This window comes from Schistocerca piceifrons, chromosome 6 (assembly GCF_021461385.2).
Source record: "Schistocerca piceifrons isolate TAMUIC-IGC-003096 chromosome 6, iqSchPice1.1, whole genome shotgun sequence".
NCBI lineage: Eukaryota > Metazoa > Arthropoda > Insecta > Orthoptera > Acrididae > Schistocerca > Schistocerca piceifrons.
Genome location: NC_060143.1, coordinates 96,486,181 through 96,509,658, shown reverse-complemented (window position 1 = coordinate 96,509,658; position 23,478 = coordinate 96,486,181). Strand labels below are relative to the sequence as shown.

The 23,478-nt window shown below is 38.0% G+C and overlaps 1 protein-coding gene across 1 annotated transcript in view; it reads right to left on the bottom strand.

The window, feature by feature from the left end:
* Positions 1 to 21,778, bottom strand: part of LOC124802671 (cytoplasmic dynein 2 intermediate chain 2-like) — a 108,408-nt gene extending 86,630 nt beyond the window's left edge. Inside the window, exons 1-2 of the mRNA XM_047263584.1 lie at positions 21,478 to 21,778; positions 21,272 to 21,356 (exon numbers count right to left, since the gene is read on the bottom strand). Of these exons, the coding sequence (XP_047119540.1) occupies positions 21,272 to 21,356; positions 21,478 to 21,536 (144 nt within the window). The 5' untranslated portion in view covers positions 21,537 to 21,778. The remainder of the gene's footprint in view (positions 1 to 21,271; positions 21,357 to 21,477) is intronic.
* Positions 21,779 to 23,478: the final 1,700 nt, after the last annotated feature.

Genomic DNA, 23,478 nt, shown 5'->3' with positions numbered 1-23,478 from the left:
TCCTCCAAGACATTTCCTAAAGAGGTGTCTTGATATAGTGCGCCCTTTTCAATGACACATTCGGAAAGTGCCTTCTTTGTCTTTCCGCTACTGTTCTGTGATCAAAATATAGTTCCTCACATGTCAAGTTATGTTTCCCTTTGCCATCCACTTTTCATGTGTTACATTACAAGCAGGTTTGGGAAGTTTTCTGTAGCCACTAAGCAATCTCGGTTATAGCAGCAGAGGTATTCGGTTGTGCTTGCATATTTCATTCAAACAATGTAGTACCCAAACCCCCAATTCATACGAGTCAGCATACCACATGCGGTTTATAATCTGGTTCTGTCTTGGGTTACATTCCCTGTATGGACTGTCCTCTTGCAGATAATGTAGACATGTGCACCACCCCGCTTTTTCTCGTGCATATCGTCTCAACTGAGCTGACCAAGAATGAAAACAGTGTTCACTACTCTGATTCTGCTTCCTGTCTCTTCATTACTGGCCATACCCCTGTTAAGAGTGACTGGGATTTTTACATAAATCAGAATAAGGAAATACTTTTTGGTAGCACTATAGCAGGTCTTTCCCAAACCTCATCCTACCAGTACTTACACTGAATAAAGTTTGCCTCAATGCAAAACTTGTAAATGTTTTCCTTTTGTTCACCCTTTGCCTACATGGACTTCCTCCCTTCTCCTTCGACGGGCAGGTATAGAAACACATCTGCAGCACAGCCATGAGCACTCACATGGCACACTCCTATGCCAACTTGTTTATGGGCCACCTAGAGGAGATCTTCCTAAAGTCACAAAATGCCAAGCCCCCAGTCTGGTTGAGGTTCAGACTCAGGGCCAAGGCATCCTAACTTCCTTCTTTAACAACCTCAACACCTCCTCTACCATCCACTTCACCTGGTCCTCAACCCAGCATGCCACCTTCCTGGACATTGACCTCTTGATCTCTGATGACTCCATCCACACCTCTGTCCACATTAAACCCACCAACCACCAGCAGTACCTAGATTTCAATAGATGTAATCCCTTCCAAATCAAAATATCCCTCCCATATAGCCTGACCACCTGGGACGGCATATCTGCAGTGACAAGAATTCCCTAGCCCAGTATGTTGAGGGGGTTAACAAGGGCCTTCACAGACAGGCACTACCCCCAGACCGCCCACAAATATATCTCCTGTGTAATTTCTCCATCCCCACCCCTCCCCCAACCTCTAAGAACGAGCTATAAAAGAGTGACCCCTTCGTCATCAAATACCACCCGGGATTGGAACAACTGAACCACATCCTTCATCAGGGCTTTAGTTACCTATCATCATGCTTTGAAATGCGGCAAATCCTACCTAAGATCCTTGCCATGTCTTCTAAAGTTGTGTTCCATTGCCCACCCAACTTCCATAACATCCTAGTCCATCCCTACGCCACTCCCAGTCCAAACCCCTTGCCACGGGGATCACATCCATGTGGAAGACACTGGTGCAAAACCTGCCCAATACATCCACTCAGTATTTCGTATTCCAGTCCTGTCACAGGTTTACCCTACCGCATCAGAGGCCAGGCCATCTGTGAAGGCAGCCATGCCATATACAACATCTGCTGCAATCATTGCACAGTATTTTATAATGGTATGGCAACCGACCATCTTTCCACCAGGATGAATGGCCACAATGAAACTGTGGTCAAGGGCAAAGTAGACCAACCTGTGGCACGACATGCAGCTGAACATAACACACTTGATTTTAATGGCTGCTTTACAACCTGGACCACACAAACCCTCACCTCCACCACACGCTTTTCTAAACAGTGCAAATGGAAGTTATCCTTATAACACATTCTCTGCTCCCAAAATTATCCCAGCCTCAATCTAAGGTAACTTACTGTCCCATACCCTCTACCCAATTGTTTCCACCTCCTCTGTCCTCTCACCCCTTCATGTGCCACCCTCTGCCAACACACCCACCCATCTTTCCCCTTCTCTGCACCTCTCCTTTTTCCCCTCCCCACCTCGCTGCCTCACCATAGCCTCTTGACACTGGGCCTGGTGGCAGTCCTGTCATGCCTCCTCCTAGTCCCTGCACGCTCTGCCAGACAGTGATCTTCTCTTCCCCCATCTGTACCCTGCTACCTCTTCCCCTTCCCTGTCCCCTTCAGACTGCTGCTTCCATTCAACATGACAGTTGCACTCCATTCTGAGCTGCGAGAGATGGCAGACATGTTTGTGAGGTGTGCATGCTAGTGTGAATGAATGTGCATGTGTGTTTCCTTTTCTGAAGAAGGCTATGGCCGAAAGCTAAATGTGTAACAGTCTTTTCATTGCACCTATCTACGATTCATCTTGCCATCTTTATGGTGAGTAGCACTCTACCTTTTCTTTATAATGTCAATCTTCCCTTATTATATAAGACAAATTCAGGTGACTAACACATGTTTGTTGTTACATCTTTTTTCTGATATTTGCTTTATTTTTGTACTACCCTATTATTCTTTTTAGTAGAATTGAAGAGTTATTCCTTTGGACTCGACACTATTATTTCAACTGGATAATAGCACAAATTTTTTAGCTTACACCCTCTAGTGAACAAGTTTCTAACACTGCTGTGAGCAATGTGACTGTACATACGTGTATTAATTATACAACTTTGTTGGATTTTCTGTGTGCCTGACGACCACCACTTGTAGTTAAGGCTACACCCTGTTGCTATGTGTAACTTTCATAATTTCTTGGAGAAACAATGATCCATGCTGTGTGTTATGTATACTCTGAATTTTGTTTGAATTTTGTTTATCGAGCTTAACTTATCTTCATGGAAAGATTTGGAGAACCTCTCTTAACATAAGTCAGTAGACAGGGTAGAGCATATTAAGTTTTTGGGTGTACATATAGATGAGAATCTTAATTGGAAAATTCATATTTTGGATCTTCTAAAGCAACTAGGTTCAGCAGCTTTTGTAATCAGAATAATTGCCAATTCTGATGATATAGAAATTAGTAAGCTAACATACTTTGCATCCTTTCACTCTCTGATGTCATACGGAATAATATTTTTGGGTAACTCAACATTTAGACAAAAAGTACTCACTGCTCAAAAGAAAGTGGTTAGAATAATGTGTGGGGTTCATAGTTGCACATCTTGTAGGCATATTTTTAACAGATTGGGAATTCTTACAACAGCCTCACAGTACATTTACTCACTAATGAAATTTGCTCTCAACAACATGGACCAGTTTAAAAACAACAGTAACATTAATGATTATAATAACAGAAAAAAGAAAGACTTACACTATCCTTTACTCAACCTATCTTTGGCACAGAAAGGGGTAAAATATGCTGCTATAAAAATTTTCGACAAATTACCAGATGAAATAAAATGTCTGACTGACAGCAGTAATAGCTTCAAAAATAAACTGAAATCATATCTCTTTGACAACTCCTTCTATACCCTAGATTAATTCTTGAATAGGAATAAATAAATCTATAAATATAGTATATGCATTTTGTGTCAGTTAAGGAAATGGGGTAAATAATAGAAATATTAATCTTTATATATATATATATATATATAAAAAAAGAAAGATGATGAAACTTACCAAACAAAAGCGCTGGCAGGTCGATAGACACACAAACAAACACAAACATACACACAAAATTCTAGCTTTCGCAACCAATGGTTGCCTCGTCAGGAAAGAGGGAAGGAGAAGGAAAGACAAAAGGGTCATTCCAATCCCGGGAGCGGAAAGACTTACCTTAGGGTAAGTCTTTCCGCTCCCGGGATTGGAATGACTCCTTACCCTCTCCCTTAAAACCCATATCCTTTTGTCTTTCCTTCTCCTTCCCTCTTTCCTGACGAGGCAACCATTGGTTGCGAAAGCTAGAATTTTGTGTGTATGTTTGTGTTTGTTTGTGTGTCTATCGACCTGCCAGCGCTTTTGTTTGGTAAGTTTCATCATCTTTCTTTTTAGATATATTTTTCCCACGTGGAATATTTCCCTCTATTATATATATATATATATATATATATATATATATATATATATATATATATATATATATATATATATATATATATATATAGAGAGAGAGAGAGAGAGAGAGAGAGAGGGAAACATTTCACATATTTAAAGAGGTCTTTAAATATGTCTGCTTGTGTCTGTATATGTGTGGATGGATATGTGTGTGTGTGCAAGTGTATACCCGTCCTTTTTTCCCCCTAAGGTAAGTCTTTCCGCTCCCGGGATTGGAATGACTCCTTACCCTCTCCCTTAAAACTCACTTCCTTTCGTCTTTCCCTCTCCTTCCCTCTTTCCTGATGAGGCAACAGTTTGTTGCGAAAGCTTGAATTTTGTGTGTATGTATGTGTCTGTTTGTGTTTCTATCGACCTGCCAGTGCTTTCGTATGGTAAGTCACATCATCATTGTTTTTATATATATTTTTCCCACGTGGAATGTTTCCCTCTTTTTTTTATATATATATATATATATATATATATATATATATATATATATATATATATATATATATATATATATATATATATATATATATATAAAAAATAGATTTCGAAGTAGAATGGGATAGGAATGATGATGGAAATAGGATCACGTTTGAGGAAGTGGAGAAAATGGTCAATAGATTGCAGTGCAATAAAGCAGCTGGGGTGGATGAAATTAAGTCGGAACTCATCAAGTACAGTGGAATGTCAGGTCTTAAATGGCTACACAGGATAATTGAAATGTCCTGGGAGTCGGGACAGGTTCCATCAGACTGGACAAAAGCAGTAATCACACCAATCTTTAAACATGGAAACAGAAAAGATTGTAACAACTACAGAGGTATCTCTTTAATCAGCGTTGTGGGTAAAATCTTCTCAGGTATTGTTGAAAGGAAAGTGCGAGTATTAGTTGAGGACCAATTGGATGAAAATCAGTGTGGGTTTAGGCCTCTTAGAGGTTGTCAGGACCAGATCTTTAGCTTACGACAAATAATGGAGAAGTGTTATAAGTGGAACAGGGAATTGTATCTATGGTTTATAGATCTAGAAAAGGCATCCGAGCGGGTTCCTAGGAGGAAGTTATTGTCTGTTCTACAAGATTATGGAATAGGAGGCAAACTTTTGCAAGCAATTAAATGTCTTTACATGGATAGTCAGGCAGCAGTTAGAGTTGATGGTAAATTGAGTTCATGGTTCAGAGTAGTTTCAGGGGTAAGACAAGGCTGCAACCTGTCTCCACTGTTGTTCATATTATTTATGGATCATATGTTGAAAACAATAGACTGGCTGGATGAGATTAAGATATGTGAACACAAAATAAGCAGTCTTGCATATGCGGATGACTTAGTTGTGATGGCAGATTCGATTGAAAGTTTGCAGAGTAATATTTCAGAGCTAGATCAGAAATGTAAGGACTATGGTATGAAGATTAGCATCTCCAAAACGAAAGTAATGTCAGTGGGAAAGAAATATAAACGAACTGAGTGCCAAATAGGAGGAACAAAGTTAGAACAGGTGGACGGTTTCAAGTACTTAGGATGCATATTCTCACAGCATGGCAACATAGTGAAGGAACTGGAAGCGAGGTGTAGCAAAGCTAATGCAGTGAGCGCTCAGCTACGATCTACTCTCTTCTGCAAGAAGGAAGTCAGTACCAAGACTAAGTTATCTGTGCACCGTTCAATCTTTCGACCAACTTTGTTGTATGGGAGCGAAAGCTGGGTGGATTCAGGTTACCTTATCAATAAGGTTGAGGTTACGGATATGAAAGTAGCTAGGATGATTGCAGGTACTAGTAGATGGGAACAATGGCAGGAGGGTGTCCACAATGAGGAAATCAAAGAAAAACTGGGAATGAACTCTATAGATGTAGCAGTCAGGGCGAACAGGCTTAGATGGTGGGGTCATGTTACACGCATGGGAGAAGCAAGGTTACCCAAGAGACTCATGGGTTCAGCAGTAGAGGGTAGGAGGAGTCGGGGCAGACCAAGGAGAAGGTACCTGGATTCGGTTAAGAATGATTTTGAAGTAATAGGTTTAACATCAGAAGAGGCACCAATGTTAGCACTGAATAGGGGATCATGGAGGAATTTTATAAGTGGTACTATGCTCCAGACTGAACGCTGAAAGGCATAATCAGTCTTAAATGATGATGATGATATATATATGTGTGTGCATTTCTTGTGCACTTTACTCGTTCCACATCACAATGACTACCGTACTGTGCAATTTATCAATGGAACATGCAACCAACTAACTAACTAACAACACCTGTTACTTTTGCCACTCAACTGTTGTGGACACCCGATACTGTGTCCCATCACAACCACAATAGTCATTGTTCAGGCCAGTTAAAAAAAGGTCCCTGCACAGGGGCCTTACAAATAAAAATTGTGCAGATCACCCAGCCAGTCTATTGGTACATCAAATTGAGATTTTATTTCTACTTTTACACTTTCACATTCTCATACAGGACCATCATATACACAAAGGTTCTCTGTGCCTGTTGAATGTAAACTGCTGGCACGCTCACTGTTCACTTGTTCTTGGGCTCCACAGACTGGTGTTGGCTCCCAGCACAAGCTTTTTGTGGTGCTGGCTTTCAGCGAACCTTGGCATAAATTCATTTCTATTCTCCTTATTTCTCAGGCTTTGATCTGAGACAGAAATTAACTTCTTCTCATGATCGCTATGACTGGCTGACAGCCTCAAGGGCTAACCAGAGGATGCCCATATGTACTTTGTCCACTGAATATAATGAGTCGACTTTTAAGTACCTTGGTTATTGAAAAGAACTCCTTCAGATGACAATGTCCTTGCCTGCCCTGTCTAGCACTGCCTCTGCATTTAACTTATTAATGGTAATAAAGACTGTTTGCTACTAAAAGTGAATAACAGTAGAACTTCGTGAATTCCAGTGGAATATATACTGCAAGGATAAGCTAGTCATCGATGATGGTGGCATATTTATTGCCATAGCAAAATCAATCATATCTAGTGAAGTTTGGGCAGTTTCTGCATGTAGAATTATCTGGTGCTTACCTTCTGCCAAAGATGGATCATATATGGTCACTGGTTATTTTTATAGCTCATCTGCCTCGGGCACTGTGCTGGAAGAAGGCTTTAGGAAAAACTCTGTGAATGCCATGCATAAAGTCTGTTATCAGGCTAAAGTAACAGGGGCAATTTCATTTTATCAGAGACTTGGGTTGTTCAAAAAGGTTTCAGAGACAAAAATCATGTGGTACTGTACAGAACATCTTATCTCAAAATTACCTTGAGCATTTACATGGAAAACTATTCATGACGGTGATATGTTATATCTACAAATGATTGAACTTTTTGGTACAGTTAATCAGAGGAGGGAATCAGTGACCACAGGACTGCTATAGCATCAATGGCAAATTAAAAGAAATCTTAAGGGGATACGGAATCGGATTTTGGGTTAAAAAATCGAATTTTTTTTTTATTGGCGTATTATATTCTGCCATGTTTCCTCTTTAAAATGACGTATCATACATAGCTCTACTACAATTATAACTATTTTATTTTTATATATTTGTGAGATCGGGTATTGCGCTTTAGTTATACACGTCTCTCGTGGCTGACCATGAACTTTTTGGCAGTACCTTTAAAGTGACATGAATTCAAATATCCCGGTTTCCAGCGACTATTTATACACTAGTTGCCCGAAAATGTTTCTCTCTGGTTTCCTCAAGTTACTCTTTGACTTTGTGGCGGGACTGTTTTGTAAACAGTGTGATATAAGAAAGTAGTTGTTCTTGAGTTATTTCGTATTTAGTGCTTCATTTTTCGCAGTGAAAATGCCTAGAGCTAAAGCAAAAGTATTTAAAAAGCGTGTGAACTGGCAAAAGAAAAGAAATAATGATTCATTAGCAAAGCAAAGCAGTTCATCATCATCACTGTTGGAAAATGTGAATCCACTTATTACTGATTTGCCGAACGAACTTACACCAAATGAAAACAGTGCTTCTCATAAAAAACTAAGAGATTTGGAAGAGAAATATAATTTACTTGATAGAGGGAATGAAGTTTTTGAACTCATTGATACGAATATATTGTGTGAAGCTCTTGAAAACAGTTTGTGCTGCAAAAAATGTCATGGAAACGTTTCTCTGAAAGTAGAATCCCATGTTGGCCTGGCTGCCCAGTTTAATTTAATATGCAGTGTTTGTAAATACAGCTGTAAGTTTCCAAGTTCGGTTTCAGTAACTGTAAATAATGGATACAAGAAAACTGAACTTTATAGTGTAAATATTAGGTTAGTTTATGGATTGCGAGCAATTGGTAAGGGCAAAGCAGCTGGTGATATGCTATGTGGTGTTCTAAATCTTCCAAGTGCACCTTCAAAGTTTGAAGCTTACAATTATGTACTAGGATCTGCAGTTGAAGATGTAGCACAGAAGTCAATGCAGGTTGCTGTGGAAGAAGCAGTGGAAGAAAATGACGGCAGTCGTGACCTCACAGTGGCGTTTGATGGCACGTGGCAGAAAAGGGGCCACACCTCCAACAATGGTGTTGTAACAGCAACTAGTGTTGATACTGGCAAGGTTATTGATGTTGCAATAATGTCTAAATACTGTAGGTGCACAGGCAGGCTGAAAAATGAACACAGTGATGACTGTATTGCTAATTATTATGGTAGTAGTGGTGGCATGGAGGTTGCTGGGGTGAAGAAAATTTTTCATCGCTCTTTCACAGTGGTATAATGTTCGCTATGTCAAATATCTGGGAGATGGTGACTCTAAAGCATTCAAAGAAGTTTTGGAAAGCAAACCATATGGGAACAGTGTAAATATAAGCAAACTTGAATGTATAGGACATGTGCAGAAGAGAATGGGTGCCAGGCTGAGAAGGTTAAAATCAGTTATGAAAGGGAAAAAACTAGATGATGGGAAAACCTTGGATGGCAGAGGAAGATTGACTGATTCCATAATAGACCACATTCAGAACTGCTATGGCCTTGCAATCAGGCAAAATACAGGCAATCTTGAAGAAATGAGGAGAGCTATATGGGCTTTATATTTCCACACCGCATCCACGGATGAGCATCCACAACATGGTTTGTGCCCCAAAGGTGAAAACAGCTGGTGTAAATACAATAGGGGACTAACAACAGGAGAGAAATACATTCACCACCACAGTCTACCATCAGCCATCATGGCAGAAATAAAGCCCATTTTCAGAGATCTGGCTGACAGAAGTCTTCTGATGAAATGTCTTCACGGAAAAACGCAGAACCCCAACGAGTGCTTGAATAGTGTGATATGGCATCGTCTCCCAAAAACAGTGTTTGTCGGAATTAATACACTACATTTTGGTGTGTATGATGCTGTGGCAACCTTCAATCTTGGAAATATAACTAAATGCCAGGTCCTTCAAAAGTTGGGTATGTGTGTTGGTTCCCGTATGGTACGTGCTATGTTCTTTTTAGATCAGCACAGACTAAGGCATGCTGATAATATAATCAAGACATTAGTGAAAAAAGCAAGACAGGTGCAGAGGGGTGCCAAAAGAAGACTTGAAGATGATTATGAAGACTGTGAAGGGGGTATTAGCTACGGATCAGGAATGTTTTAATCTTCTTTCTCCGTTTCCCGTAAGTTTACTTTTTAATTCATCTAGGAACATTATCTCAGGTACTGGTCAACCTAGAAGTCTGAAATTTTTATGACGTAGTGACATAGGTCCCTATTACATACTGAAACAACGATTTTTTAATTACTTGATTTACAAAAGACTTAGGGGTGATAGTCTAGTAAAAAGCGATGGAAAAAATTTACTTAAAAATAAATGTACAATATCTCTGTAAGAAAATACTTTGACAATAAACTGTTGTTTCAGTATTGTTGTAACATATGAATGCACATACAGTAAAATTTTTACCTCTCTGTCTCCAGTAGTTTGTGAGAAAATGTTCCCTATAGTAGGCATATATTAACATTGCGGGGATAGGTGATTCCGTATCCCCTTAATAAAATGGTACATATTTCTGCTTGGAAGGTACAAAAAGAAACAGATTGCAATTTACCTGTGAAGGCAACATCAATACCCCTTATGGAGATAAAATACAAAGCAGCCACTGATAAAACAGAGTAATGAACATTACAATATAGACATGCATCTATACAGAAAAGTTGTATGGGATGGGTTTAAACTACCCTTGTTCAGAAGTCATGTCAGAAAGTTGTTTAGCAGAGAGCTTCCTCATAGTTTCAGATGAAGTAGACGAGCTGTTGATAATCAAGAGCGAAATTTGCACAAGGATAGCAATGTGAATATTATTAAAGGAATTTAATGGTAAAATTCTGTGCAATGATTTCATAAAAAAATCCTAGTTTTGATCTTGTGTGAAATTAATAAATGGCTCAAAATTACGTACACAAACACTCAGTGATCACAGTGGCACCAGAATAGAGGATGACATAGAAGTCCAAAATACTGAACACCATTTTCAAAAGCTGTTTAACTGAGAATGATCATACTACAGATCCCCCTTTCATTCACCACACACATGCTAAAATGACATACTGAGAAGAGAAATCACAGAATGTGTAGTGCAGCATTATGAAACGATGTGTGTACAGAGTGTGTAGTGACTGAGTGTGAGAAATGAATGAACAGAATAGCACTCGCCTTCTGCATTACTAAATAACTTATTTATAGAATGGTATTGTACAATAGGGATGAACCAAATGATGCAACACTGTTCCAAAAAGAGTGGCCTTGTATTTGGAAAGGGGATGGTTCTAATCTTCATCCAACCACTGCGGTTATGTTTTCTGTGGTTTCCACAAATTACTTCAGCGAATGGTGGAATGGTCCCTACTATAAGACCACAGAGGTCCCACTCTTGTCCTATTAGACCTGAAAGTAGTAAATGTCTGTATATGTGAATTATACTATTTCTGAATTTCAAATATTCTTGTAAAGGAGATCTACAGATGACCAACCAAACTACTACTATTAGAATAGAGGAAAATAGCTAAAATTGTTCATTAGAGGAAAGGTGACTAGACATGATGGACACCTATATGTTTCTTGACAGATTGTTGTAAATAACTAGTAACTCTACTAGAAAATTTTTATCATAAATCCAAGCTATTGAAAAATGTACAGATTATTTCTGTTTTCAAGAAACATTGCTGATAACAATCTGCTGTAGAATTACGGAACACATTTGATTCTTGCTTACAATATCTATTATATGAACAAAAGTCTTCTCTGTAGGAACCAACATGGATTTTACACACAAAAGTCTTCTGAAACTTGGCTTCTTCTGTTCCTAAGATTCAGAAGGCATCAAATCATCAAACAAGAAAGTAGTTTTTGGTATACTCCAAGGCTGTGTCAGATAGTCATTACTATTCACATAATAAATAAATTATCTTATGGATAAGACTGGAAGCTCAGAGTAGCTGTCTGTGCTGTCTGAGAAGAAGAATGAGGTATGTATTGCCAGAGTGAAGTCACCATTCTAGAAAACTGAAGTGGAATATAGGAAGACCTGCAGAGGATCAACACCTGCTGGCAGTGTTGGTCACAGAGTGAATTTTCCAGAGGTGAAGGATTTGTGTCATTTCTGCCAGCATGAGTGACTTGCTCCCACTGAGCAGAAAGCACATTAAGTTCCAATAAGTAGCATGAGCCAATAGCCTGTTTATTACATACCTGGATACAAAAATCTTCAGAAATTAGGGCCTACCAATTTATTTGTGGATCATAGGAATTAGAAATGCAGAGAAGAATACTATCTAAAACCTGTTGCTATCTTTTCAATGCATTTGGATAAAATAATAACAAATAATCGTCCATTCGACATGGAAATGGGGGAGGGGGGGGGGGGGGGTGCAATTTCCAAGTTCTCACCTTCCTAAAATGACTGTTACACATCTGATTTTCATTTGGACTTAAAAGGGTAAGGCTATATTCATCCTGAATGTTGATTTAAACACCACTGTGCTTTACTAAGCATGATCCTATTGGGAGTGGATTTCCTTGCCCTCTTCTGGCCTTGAAACCGGTTTATCCAGCCAGTTATGCTGTGATCTACCATTTAATGTGAACTCGATATTATGGTGTAACTTAGCATTTTTCACATGAAACTCACCATGGCCAAAGGATAATTCCATGTCAATTCAAAGTGACTCTCTATATGTCACACTCAGATTTTTTTTTTCAAATTTGGTTCACTCAGCAACCTTTCTGCAAAGTTTTGAAATTGTGTGAAATTTACATGCATCTATTTCAACATAAATGACTATAATTTTGGTTCTAATCCAGATACAAAAATAAAACTAATATATTGAAAAGCCTAATGAGCAGAGCTTTACACTGATATGTAACATGGCAAATTTCTAAGAAGTTTCGCATTCAAAATCACTGACCTAAACCCTTAACCTTGAATATCTTAAAACAACCCACCTCCAATAGTTTTGGAAAACAAAACATTGTATTGCTCCAATATGTTACTATACACATGATAAACAAGATCACACACCAAAGGCATCATGCCCAAAAATTTATTTCTCTACATCACAACACTAACAAAATGCAATAAGCAGCCATGTATCCTTTTTTAATTGAAAACAGCAGCCAGCAGCAATCACTATTATTCTGACTAACTGGTGAACATTTCTTGCTGCGAACACCCAACTACAGACACTTTTATTTCAACCACTCATCATTAGCTTGTTTCGCCGGTGCAGTTTGTTTAATCAACTGCTGTGAACATGTGCCGTGAAGTAGTATGTAGTAGTAGTAGTTTGTAAAATATGGATTTCCTGTCTAAACTGTACTGCTGAAATCCATTTTTTAAAGAATGTTCAGGAGTGGATGGTAAAGAAATGTTGTAGTGTATTGCTAGGTGGAAAAATTTGCAGCACATATAGAAAGCAAACATCATAAAACCCACCAACCCCTGCAGGTGTTGCCTCAGCTGTGTTAGGTACTTCCAGAGAAGACGTCAGTGAAGATGAAATAGTATCAGATCTGATACTGGATTCTTTAAATACTAGTCTTCAGTATTTAGGTGAATCTCCAGCATGAGAAAATGTGTGCACAGCATGGATCATACTTATGTGGCACTGCTGGAATAAGAAGTGTGTGACAAAAATGGAGAAGGAGGGAGCACAGCCCAGCTTAAAGATAAGTTTCACAATTCAGACTGTATGTGTGGTAAAATGCAAATTTTGACAATACTTTTAAAGAGCTGGAGTATAACAAAATTCAAATTATATGGTATAAAGAGCAAAATAGCTAGTAGCACACAGTATATTGGTGACACCAAATCCAAAGCCACATAAAACATTGTGTGAGAAAACTGTTCAATGTGTAAGTGATTTTTACTGTGATATCAATGTAAGCTGTGTGATGCTAGGATGAAGATTGTCTTTATGAAAGGAAATGGAATTAAAGTGCACAAGGAGAAGTGGCTAGTGTTACACATCTTAAGGACTTGTACACACATTTTGAAGATACATACCCAGATATAAATAATGAACTGTCAAAATTTTGAAGCTGCGGCCAAAGTACTATGTTCTTGCCAATGCCACTGGGGCCCATGCTGTCTGATGATTGACTGATTTTTTTTATTGGTCCAGTTTTATCATGCAACACAATTTGTACAACTGATATTGGACAGGTCAAAGAAGAATTGCAATAATATGTAGTATTAGCAAATAGTAAGCAAATTAAAATGAAGTACCTATTCTTATAATTTAATTTTTAAGTAACGTTACATATTCAGAAATTCTTTTTCACAGCAGAAACAATGCTTTATTAGTAACACTTTTAGTTTGATTTTAAATTTTGGCTACATAGCATTGTTTTTTATTTTCTATGGTATCTTATTGTGTAGGCTAATATTATTCCAATGTTAATTATGCTCCTGTGCTAGGCTGCATTTTTGCTATATTTTTGGCATATTTGATTTTTCTCTGGTACAATAGTTGTATACAATTTTGTTCTGCAGTAGTTTTCCTGTTTTCAAGAGGTAGTCTCTAGTGAACAAGATAATTTCATCAATGAATAAGTTTTCATCATTCAGAACACCAAGCTCAATAAAATGAGATTTATTGGACTCCACCTTTTTTATGGCCACAAATTGTTCTTAGAGCTCTTTTTTTATGTTCTAAAAATCTTTACGCTGTGGGTTGAGTGTCCCCAAAAACTGATCCCATGTTGAAACTGTGAGGAACTGTGCATAATAAGCCTGCAGTACTGTTGTTTTGCTTGCTGTAGACGTTAATATTCTTACACCATAGCACAGGGATGAGAGTTTCCTAGACAAGTTATTTATGTAGATGTCCCACTTAAGTCCTGCTGAACCCAAAGACCCAAAAATTTTGTGACATATATTATAGGGGATCAGTTTTTGACTGTGCTCGAATACACATTTTGATTATATGGAGGAAATAAGTGAAAATTGACAAACAACCTTTTTCAATATTTACAATGACTTTGTTTTTTGTGAACCATTCAGAAAGTCTTTTCATAGAACTTCCCGCTGTTGACTACAATGTCTCCTGGGCTGGATCCAGTAAGCAATATGCTGGTGTCATTGGCAAACAGGATAATTTTTTGGGGACTCATATATTCCACAGCGTCATCCATAAATCAGTGTGTGTCTCACATCAGAATTTTACATTAACGATTACAGTGTGTAAATGGAGAGAAGTAAGTGTGAATAATGCGCATGACTGTCATACACTGATTAGCATTTGTTACAGGCAATCCTGCATTTGCAGCATGTTTCTTAGGTGTTGTCCAAGTGTTGCAAGAATGACTGATTATCTGTTTGGTATAAACTGCACTGATGAAACTATGTACAAGTGTTAGTTAACCACAGGCAGAGTAGTTATAAAGACTGTAAGAAAATCGACATATGATTTCATTGAGGTGTTTGCAGCAAGTTTACAATTGCTACTACCGCACCCATTTATCACACTGTGACAGTCACAGTTCTTTAGAATCACCACAGAGAAACTCAAAGTAGATGAATATCTTCTTCTTTGTCATCTATATGTAGCTTACTACAGATATAAGAATACTAATGAAATATACCATGTGACATATGTGGAAAAATATGACTGCCTTCAGCATGATACACTGTGTGTGTATTCTTTCCAGTAGAAGTTCATCAATTTCTCAAAATGTCACTTTCCATCACCGAAACACATTTATTACTTTTTGGGTGAACGTGCTGCCCTATACAAAAACATAAAGAATTCCATGAATCTGTCCTACCAAGGGGAAGTTGAATGGCATTTTTTTTGCTACAGCATCTGGTAAAGGACCTTGTGATGGGGTTACAGAGGCTGTAAAGATATTAGCCACACAACAGCCTCAAGCAACCTCATAAAAACCATATTCTGACATCACAACTTGTTGTTTTAATGATGCAATGAAAAAAAGTTCATCCATGTGTATTCCACTATGTATCAGCTTCTAATCATAAATGAGACAATGCCAAGCTGAAGCAATGTTTTAAAAATACAAGGTCGATTCTAAGTCACCATTGTACAATATATATTAACAAAGGTATAGTGAAAAGAAACACATATTCTGCTTCTTTAGAGAACACAGAAGAGTCAGTGGCTGCTGTGGTGAAAGACATGCAGTTAACAGACACACACAGATCTGTTCTTTTATGTATGACAGTCACTGGTGGATTGCATATGTCTTACAAACTTGCAAAGAACCAGCTTCTTGCAGCCAAATGGACCATCTCTATCTTGTGTCTCCTGCCAAACAAGACACTTGTGTTATCATAACATGTGATGTTCTCATAAGACTGGATCCAGTGACACCAACTGGAAGGACAAACACTCTAGCTGCATCAAATGTGGTGAACATTACCAATTTGACTGATTAGATTAGATTAGATTAATACTAGTTCCATGGATCATGAATACGATATTTCGTAATGATGTGGAACGAGTCGAATTTTTCAATACATGACATAATTAGGTTAATTTAACAACATACTTAAGTTAATATGACAACTTTATTTTTTTGTGTTTTTTTGTTTTTCTTTATTTTTTATTTATTTATTTTTTTGTTTTTTTTTGTTTTTTTTTTTTCCTTTTTTTTTTCTTAATTTATATCTAAAAATTCATCTATGGAGTAGAAGGAGTTGTCATTCAGAAATTCTTTTAATTTCTTCTTAAATACTTTTTGGTTATCTGTCAGACTTTTGATACTATTTGGTAAGTGACCAAAGACTTTAGTGCCAGTATAATTCACCCCTTTCTGTGCCAAAGTTAGATTTAATCTTGAATAGTGAAGATCGTCCTTTCTCCTAGTATTGTAGTTATGCACACTGCTATTACTTTTGAATTGGGTTTGGTTGTTAATAACAAATTTCATAAGAGAGTATATATACTGAGAAGCTACTGTGAATATCCCCAGATCCTTAAATAAATGTCTGCAGGATGATCTTGGGTGGACTCCAGCTATTATTCTGATTACACGCTTTTGTGCAATAAATACTTTATTCCTCAGTGATGAATTACCCCAAAATATGATGCCATATGAAAGCAATGAGTGAAAATAGGCGTAGTAAGCTAATTTACTAAGATGTTTATCACCAAAATTTGCAATGACCCTTATTGCATAAGTAGCTGAACTCAAACGTTTCAGCAGATCATCAATGTGTTTCTTCCAATTTAATCTCTCATCAATGGACATACCTAAGAATTTGGAATATTCTACCTTAGCTATATGCTTCTGATTAAGGTCTATATTTATTAATGGCGTCATACCATTCACTGTACGGAACTGTATGTACTGTGTCTTATCAAAATTCAGTGAGAGTCCGTTTACAAGGAACCACTCAGTAATTTTCTGAAAGACAGTATTGACAATTTAATCAGTTAATTCTTGTTTCTCAGGTGTGATTACTATACTTGTATCATCAGCGAAGAGAACTAACTTTGCCTCTTCATGAATATAGAATGGCAAGTCATTAATATATAATAAGAACAACAAAGGATCCAAGACTGACCCTTGTGGAACCCCATTCTTGATAGTTCCCCAGTTTGAGGAATGTGCTGATCTTTGCATGTTACGAGAACTACTTATTTCAACTTTCTGCACTCTTCCAGTTAGATACGAATTAAACCATTTGTGCACTGTCCCACTCATGCCACAATACTTGAGCTTGTCTAGCAGAATTTCATGATTTACACAATCAAAAGCCTTTGAGAGATCACAAAAAATCCCAATGGGTGGTGTTTGGTTATTCAGATCATTCAAAATTTGACTGGTGAAAGCATATATGGCATTTTCTGTTGAAAAACCTTTCTGGAAACCAAACTGACATTTTGTTAGTACTTCATTTTTACAGATATGTGAAGCTACTCTTGAATACATTACTTTCTCAAAAATTTTGGATAAAGCTGTTAGAAGGGAGATTGGACGGTAATTGTTGACATCAGATCTATCCCCCTTTTTATGCAAAGGTATAACAATAGCATATTTCAGTCTATCAGGGAAAATGCCCTGTTCCAGAGAGCTATTACACAGGTGGCTGAGAATCTTACTTATCTTACTGAAGACTTGTGAGACAAGATTTAACCAAGTTGTATTGCTTTTTCACTGAAGCTACACTGTACGTGGTTCATAATACCGCTAAAATAACATAAACCATATTTCTATATAATAGAGGGAAACATTCCACGCGGGAAAAATATATTTAAAAACAAAGATGATGTGACTTACCATACGAAAGCGCTGGCAGGTCGATAGAAACACAAACAGACACATACATACACACAAAATTCAAGCTTTCGCAACAAACTGTTGCCTCATCAGGAAAGAGGGAAGGAGAGGGAAAGACGAAAGGAAGTGGGTTTTTAAGGGAGAGGGTAAGGAGTCATTCCAATCCCGGGAGCGGAAAGACTTACCTTAGGGGGAAAAAAGGACGGGTATACACTCGCACACACACACACATATCCATCCACACATATACAGACACAAGCAGACATATTTAAAGAGGTCTTTAAATATGTCTGCTTGTCTCTGTATATGTGTGGATGGATATATGTGTGTGTGTGTGTGTGTGTGTGTGTGTGTGTGTGTGTGTGTGTGTGTGTGTGTGTGTGCGAGTGTATACCCGTCCTTTTTTCCCCCTAAGGTAAGTCTTTCCGCTCCCGGGATTGGAATGACTCCTTACCCTCTCCCTTAAAACCCACTTCCTTTTGTCTTTCCCTCTCCTTCCCTCTTTCCTGATGAGGCAACAGTTTGTTGCGAAAGCTTGAATTTTGTGTGTATGTATGTGTCTGTTTGTGTTTCTATCGACCTGCCAGCGCTTTCGTATGGTAAGTCACATCATCTTTGTTTTTAAATATATAAACCATATTTCTATACAGAAGTACTTATGAACTGTACTTTTTAATAATTTGTGACTCATATTTATGTGCTGCCTTCTGCATTCTGATAGTGTACTGTTAGTCATAAAATAAATTTTTGGTAATATGTCTTTGCTGTGCCATCTTGAAATTTAACATGTTTATAGTAGCATACTGAAACAATACAATTTATTTTTTATAAAAAATGTTAATTGTGGGGTGTTTTGAGGTAAAATGCTCAAAGGTCACAGTCAATGACATTCAATGTGAAAATTATGGTCCATAACATTCAATGTGAAAATTATGTGAAACCTGCCATGTTGCATATCAACATGAAGCTCTACTCATTAGCTTTCCAATAATACAAGTTTCACTGCTACATCTAGATTAGAACCAGAATTACCAGTCATTTATGCTGAGACAGAAACAGGTAAATTTAACAAAAAGTCCAAATTTTGCAGACCTGTAACTTTCTTCTCAAGTGTCATATGCCTCTGCAAACTGGCAGTTTTCCATCTCCTATCTGGGTCAATGTATGTGCCAAAAACTGAGCAGGTCAGGTTGAAAATGTTGCTTTTCTGTGTTGAACTGACATGGAATTATCCTGAGTCGAAAGAAGCAATTAATTACCAAAAACAGACCAACTGGGGATGAGCCCCAGACCTTTGGATTAATTTTGGTGCTCGCTCACTGCACCACACAATTTGCACGGATCTCAACATAATATATTCCATAATTTCACAACCAACAGTATTCTTAGACAAAATGCTACTGTGTCTGACACAAAAGGTATATCACAACACACAGAGTGAAAGTGTCTAGTGAACTATTTGAGCCACAGGTAAATTCTTTGAAGTCTGACATATGCCATGTAGATGACATCTGGTATGTTTTCATCTGTAAGTTTCTGTTGCAGATATTATTCATGTGTTTCATTTACATCACATTATTTAGTTCTTGTGGATGGTGGCACGCATCATATTGTTTGGTATGCCTGCACACAACGACTCAAAATGTCACGACCAATGCCCACCACAAGACTGAATGCTATCTGGTGGTGTTATGGACATGAGAGACAGTACAGTCCATTTTAACATGGAGCAGAGATGACGGGAAATCCTTCTCATGACGAAACAGGCTCGAAGATGGAAAATCCACAGACAGACGCAACTTTAATAACTAAAGGGAGACTGACACTGCCGGGTGCCTGGGAACAAGCCTCTCTGAAATGGCAAAGCTGTCTGGCTGCTCACATCCTACTGTCGTGAATACCTATGAAAAGTGGTTGAAGCAAGCTGAACCGCAAGTAGGGGCCAATGTGTTGGATGTACACAGCTCATCTAAGAACATGGAGGTCAGAGGCTCGCCTCTCACTTAAGCAGGATAGGCAGCAATCTGTGGCAGGTCTGATGGTAGAGGACAATGCTGGAGAACACACAAGTATTTTGCAACACATCATTCGGAGTAGTGGTTAATAATGCAAGGGGATAACTACAATACTTTGTCACACTACAATACCACAATGCTTTTGGAAGAAAATCAAGTGCCAAGATCTACAGTGCATGATAGTAATGTCTCGCTATTCTCCTAATAAACAACATCTTACTCACCATGTGGGGGATGATGGCTCAGTTTTTCAGGTGGACTAAGAAGACGACATGAAGATGGAGAATAGTGGCATGTTTACAGGAACGGAATCAACTTTCTGAATGGGTCAGAGTTAAGTGCGAGGGGCATAGCAGCAAGCTTACAGTTCTGGAGTCACCGGCAGGTGTCCTTGATATGTGTAGCAAATGAAGAGGAAAACTGTGTTTCTATCAAAGAACATTGTACAATGAGGACTAACAAAATGAGCCAGTGCATTTGTTAATACGCTGACCTCATCTACCAGAGGATGGAGTTCACTATGTCTGGCCATGCTGATTAAGTTTTCCTAAATCATTTCAAGCGACTGCCAGGGTGATTCCTTCATCAAGGCCAAGATCGACCACCTGTCCTATCCTCATAGAGCATATTTATATATTCTGTGGGTATGTATATTTTCAGTGTATTATGATGACAAATCCAGCACCATTATACAAGATGATCCCTGGATGAATAAATAAATAAAAAATTTTCAACCGAACCCTCGTGTACAACAGTGCAATATACTCACTTTACAAGCAATTATAACACCTCTCAAAGGTTCCCTTTTTTTAAACTCAGATGACCACAAAAAAGAAAACAACATAACATAGTTAATAAATGTACAACAGGGCAATGAGAAGGTCACATATTCTCTATCGCTGAAAGGGGGGAAAAATGTACAATAAACCAGTATTGTTCTATGAAATTCAATTCTTCTACAATCATATGTTAGGGTTCATCATTGTTGTGAGCAATTTTTGAAAGTTCACTAAATCTGCATAAAGTGAGTGGCTATTTGTTACTTTAACAAAATATGCCAATTTTGGCCAGACATTCATAACTACACCATTACATAGGCCTACTTCTTTTAGAACTACAGACTAGCATTATACAAAACTTTTCATGTTGTAAGTACACCATTCAGACCATTAGAATTACTACAGCAATCATATGCATACCTCATTGAAATAGCATTACTCTACAGTTTGGAACTGGGAAAAGTGTAACTATACTACAGTGAGTTATGTTTCGGTGGGAATTACCAAATGCTCTGTTGGAATGTATCATAGTCTCTACACAAGGATCGTAATGACATATTATCAATGGTACCACGGTATTTTTTTATGCGATATGCGAGTTAAGAATGAGGCCTTTAAGCGTACAATAATACATCCTAAGAATGACAACGTCGCCTTAAGTACGCTCAACATTCCTTTCGTTTAAAGCTATTTTTCTATTTCGATAATAAAACAATTTGTTTCATTAACCATAAATCATACTGAATTACCTCCGCATGTCTCGAAGTCACCGCTTGGGCCTCTTTGTCAACACTGTGACAATCATTTGTTTGGGTCTCTCCATCACAGACAGCTCTGAAATACATAAAATATTGTACATAGTAGGAAGCTACGTGTAAGAAATTTTAAATCACAACTGAAATGAGATCAACGTTCAGAACACAATACCGCAGGCCTACATTTCGCTTCTGGTTACCTTTCTGATTTCCAAGCAGACGAGAAACCTACAGATTCCGAAGAATGTTCGCTGAACATAACAAGTTATTAGTTTTAGATTCCGCGTTGTCAACACTCCTTCTCTTCACACCTTCCGTACTTCACACTCTAGCCTTGTTTATTTACTTTCGGTTACCTTAGCAACACAACTTGTCGCAACTTGGATTCAGTGCTACCAAAGCAACGGAATATTGACCACATAAATATAAGTCACGGTACCGTACCTACATCAGCGCTAATGTTATTATTTTAGCTGTATAAGCTACACGTTTTCATATTAGTATTAATAACCTGTTACTCTAAGAATCAATTTAGACACATGAATAAACACACGTTTTTATCGAGGACTGGGCCGGGTGTGCTTTAGTGAAGAAAGTAACCGGGCATTTGTAATGACTTAGGAAACCGACAGGAAACCTAAATTACGATGCCCATATTAAGCATGAGCTTCCATTTGCCGGAATATGGGACCAGTGTCTTAACAAAGACTATTATTAAAAAAACCTCATTCAGTTGTATCTAACGTGTAGTGATCTTACGTTTGTACATGATTGAATGAAATATTTATGTAGAACAATTTATTTATTTATTCATAAAACAATCTTTCAGACTCTGGGACATAGAACAAACACCAAACAAAACAGTAACACATCACAGCAAAAGTACTGTATTATTTCAGCGGATACATAATTTTTAACTTTATCCACGAAAGAGCTTGCACTTCTTGCAGTTGAAGCAGTGTCTTGTTTCAAGTCTCTTGTGCCTTAGATGCTCAAAAAATTCTGCTGCTGAACAGAAACAGTGATCTAATAAAAATACCCTTAGGGATTTCCAAAAGAGTGTGACTGATGATATGATTTTTACATTTTGTGGAAGACTATTATAAATTTGGTATGCCACTGTTTATTTACCCAGTCCAATACGCCATCATTAATTCTTAGTCTAGCATCATTGTGTTTTTTTATTAGCATCACTGTGTTTTTTATTAAAATAGAAGTACATGCAATTAGTTTTCCTTACAGTTAGAGTTACTTTATTTTTCTGTGGACATCTTTGAGGGCTGCATTAAGCCTTTCCTCTCTGGCTGTGATCGCTGTGTTGCTGTCATCAGCAAACGTATTTTTTTTTTTTTTTACCACATCCGACACACTACAGGGAATCCTTAACGTAAATAAGCAAAATGACTGTCCCCTGTGGTATGACTATATTAATATAATTTGTATATGACAGGTTCGTTATTAGAAATCCTTTTGAAGTATGTGATGATGACGATGTTTGGTTTGTGTGGCGCTCAACTGCGTGGTCATCAGCGCCCGTGAAGTATGTGAGATCTCACCGCATTGCACCCGGTTTCCTAGATATGACTTAAACCAGTACTTACTAGGGAAACTAGTGGCAAAATGGCCCAGTGGGTAGCACAACGAAAACAGAACACTGATCAAGCATGAAAACGGGGAGAAAGTGCACTGAACTGTGGAAAAAGAAACAAAACAGAACCAGTGAATGGTCCAAGCTAAGCATATGCAACATCGAGTAAAATCTAAAAACCGTGGTGTGTTGGTTTTATGGTCACGGCGTTGGACTGCAAAGTGGGAGATCCATGTTCAAATCTCCCTCGTCCCCTTTTTTTCACAAAATTATGAATTCACTGTCTGGTCATTAACGTCCCTGTTCTTCTTCTATAGTCTTTGCAATTGTCATACTAGACATTGGTTATAGAGCATGAGTTATGTGATAAAAACATATTACTGTCGCAAGTAACTGTGTTGAACGTTGAGAGCAGGTTAGATGGCGCATACACCTCTCACAGAAATGAAAACAAAAAATAAACGGATGTTACAACAAAGGAATTCAAGAGACAATACCTCCAAAACGGAATGCAAGAGTCATAACGTGTAGTACACCTGTAAAACAAATAGGAGATGCGTACGTCTGGAGCCTCATCACCTTATAATCACGGGGTCCACGCATCGAGTACGGC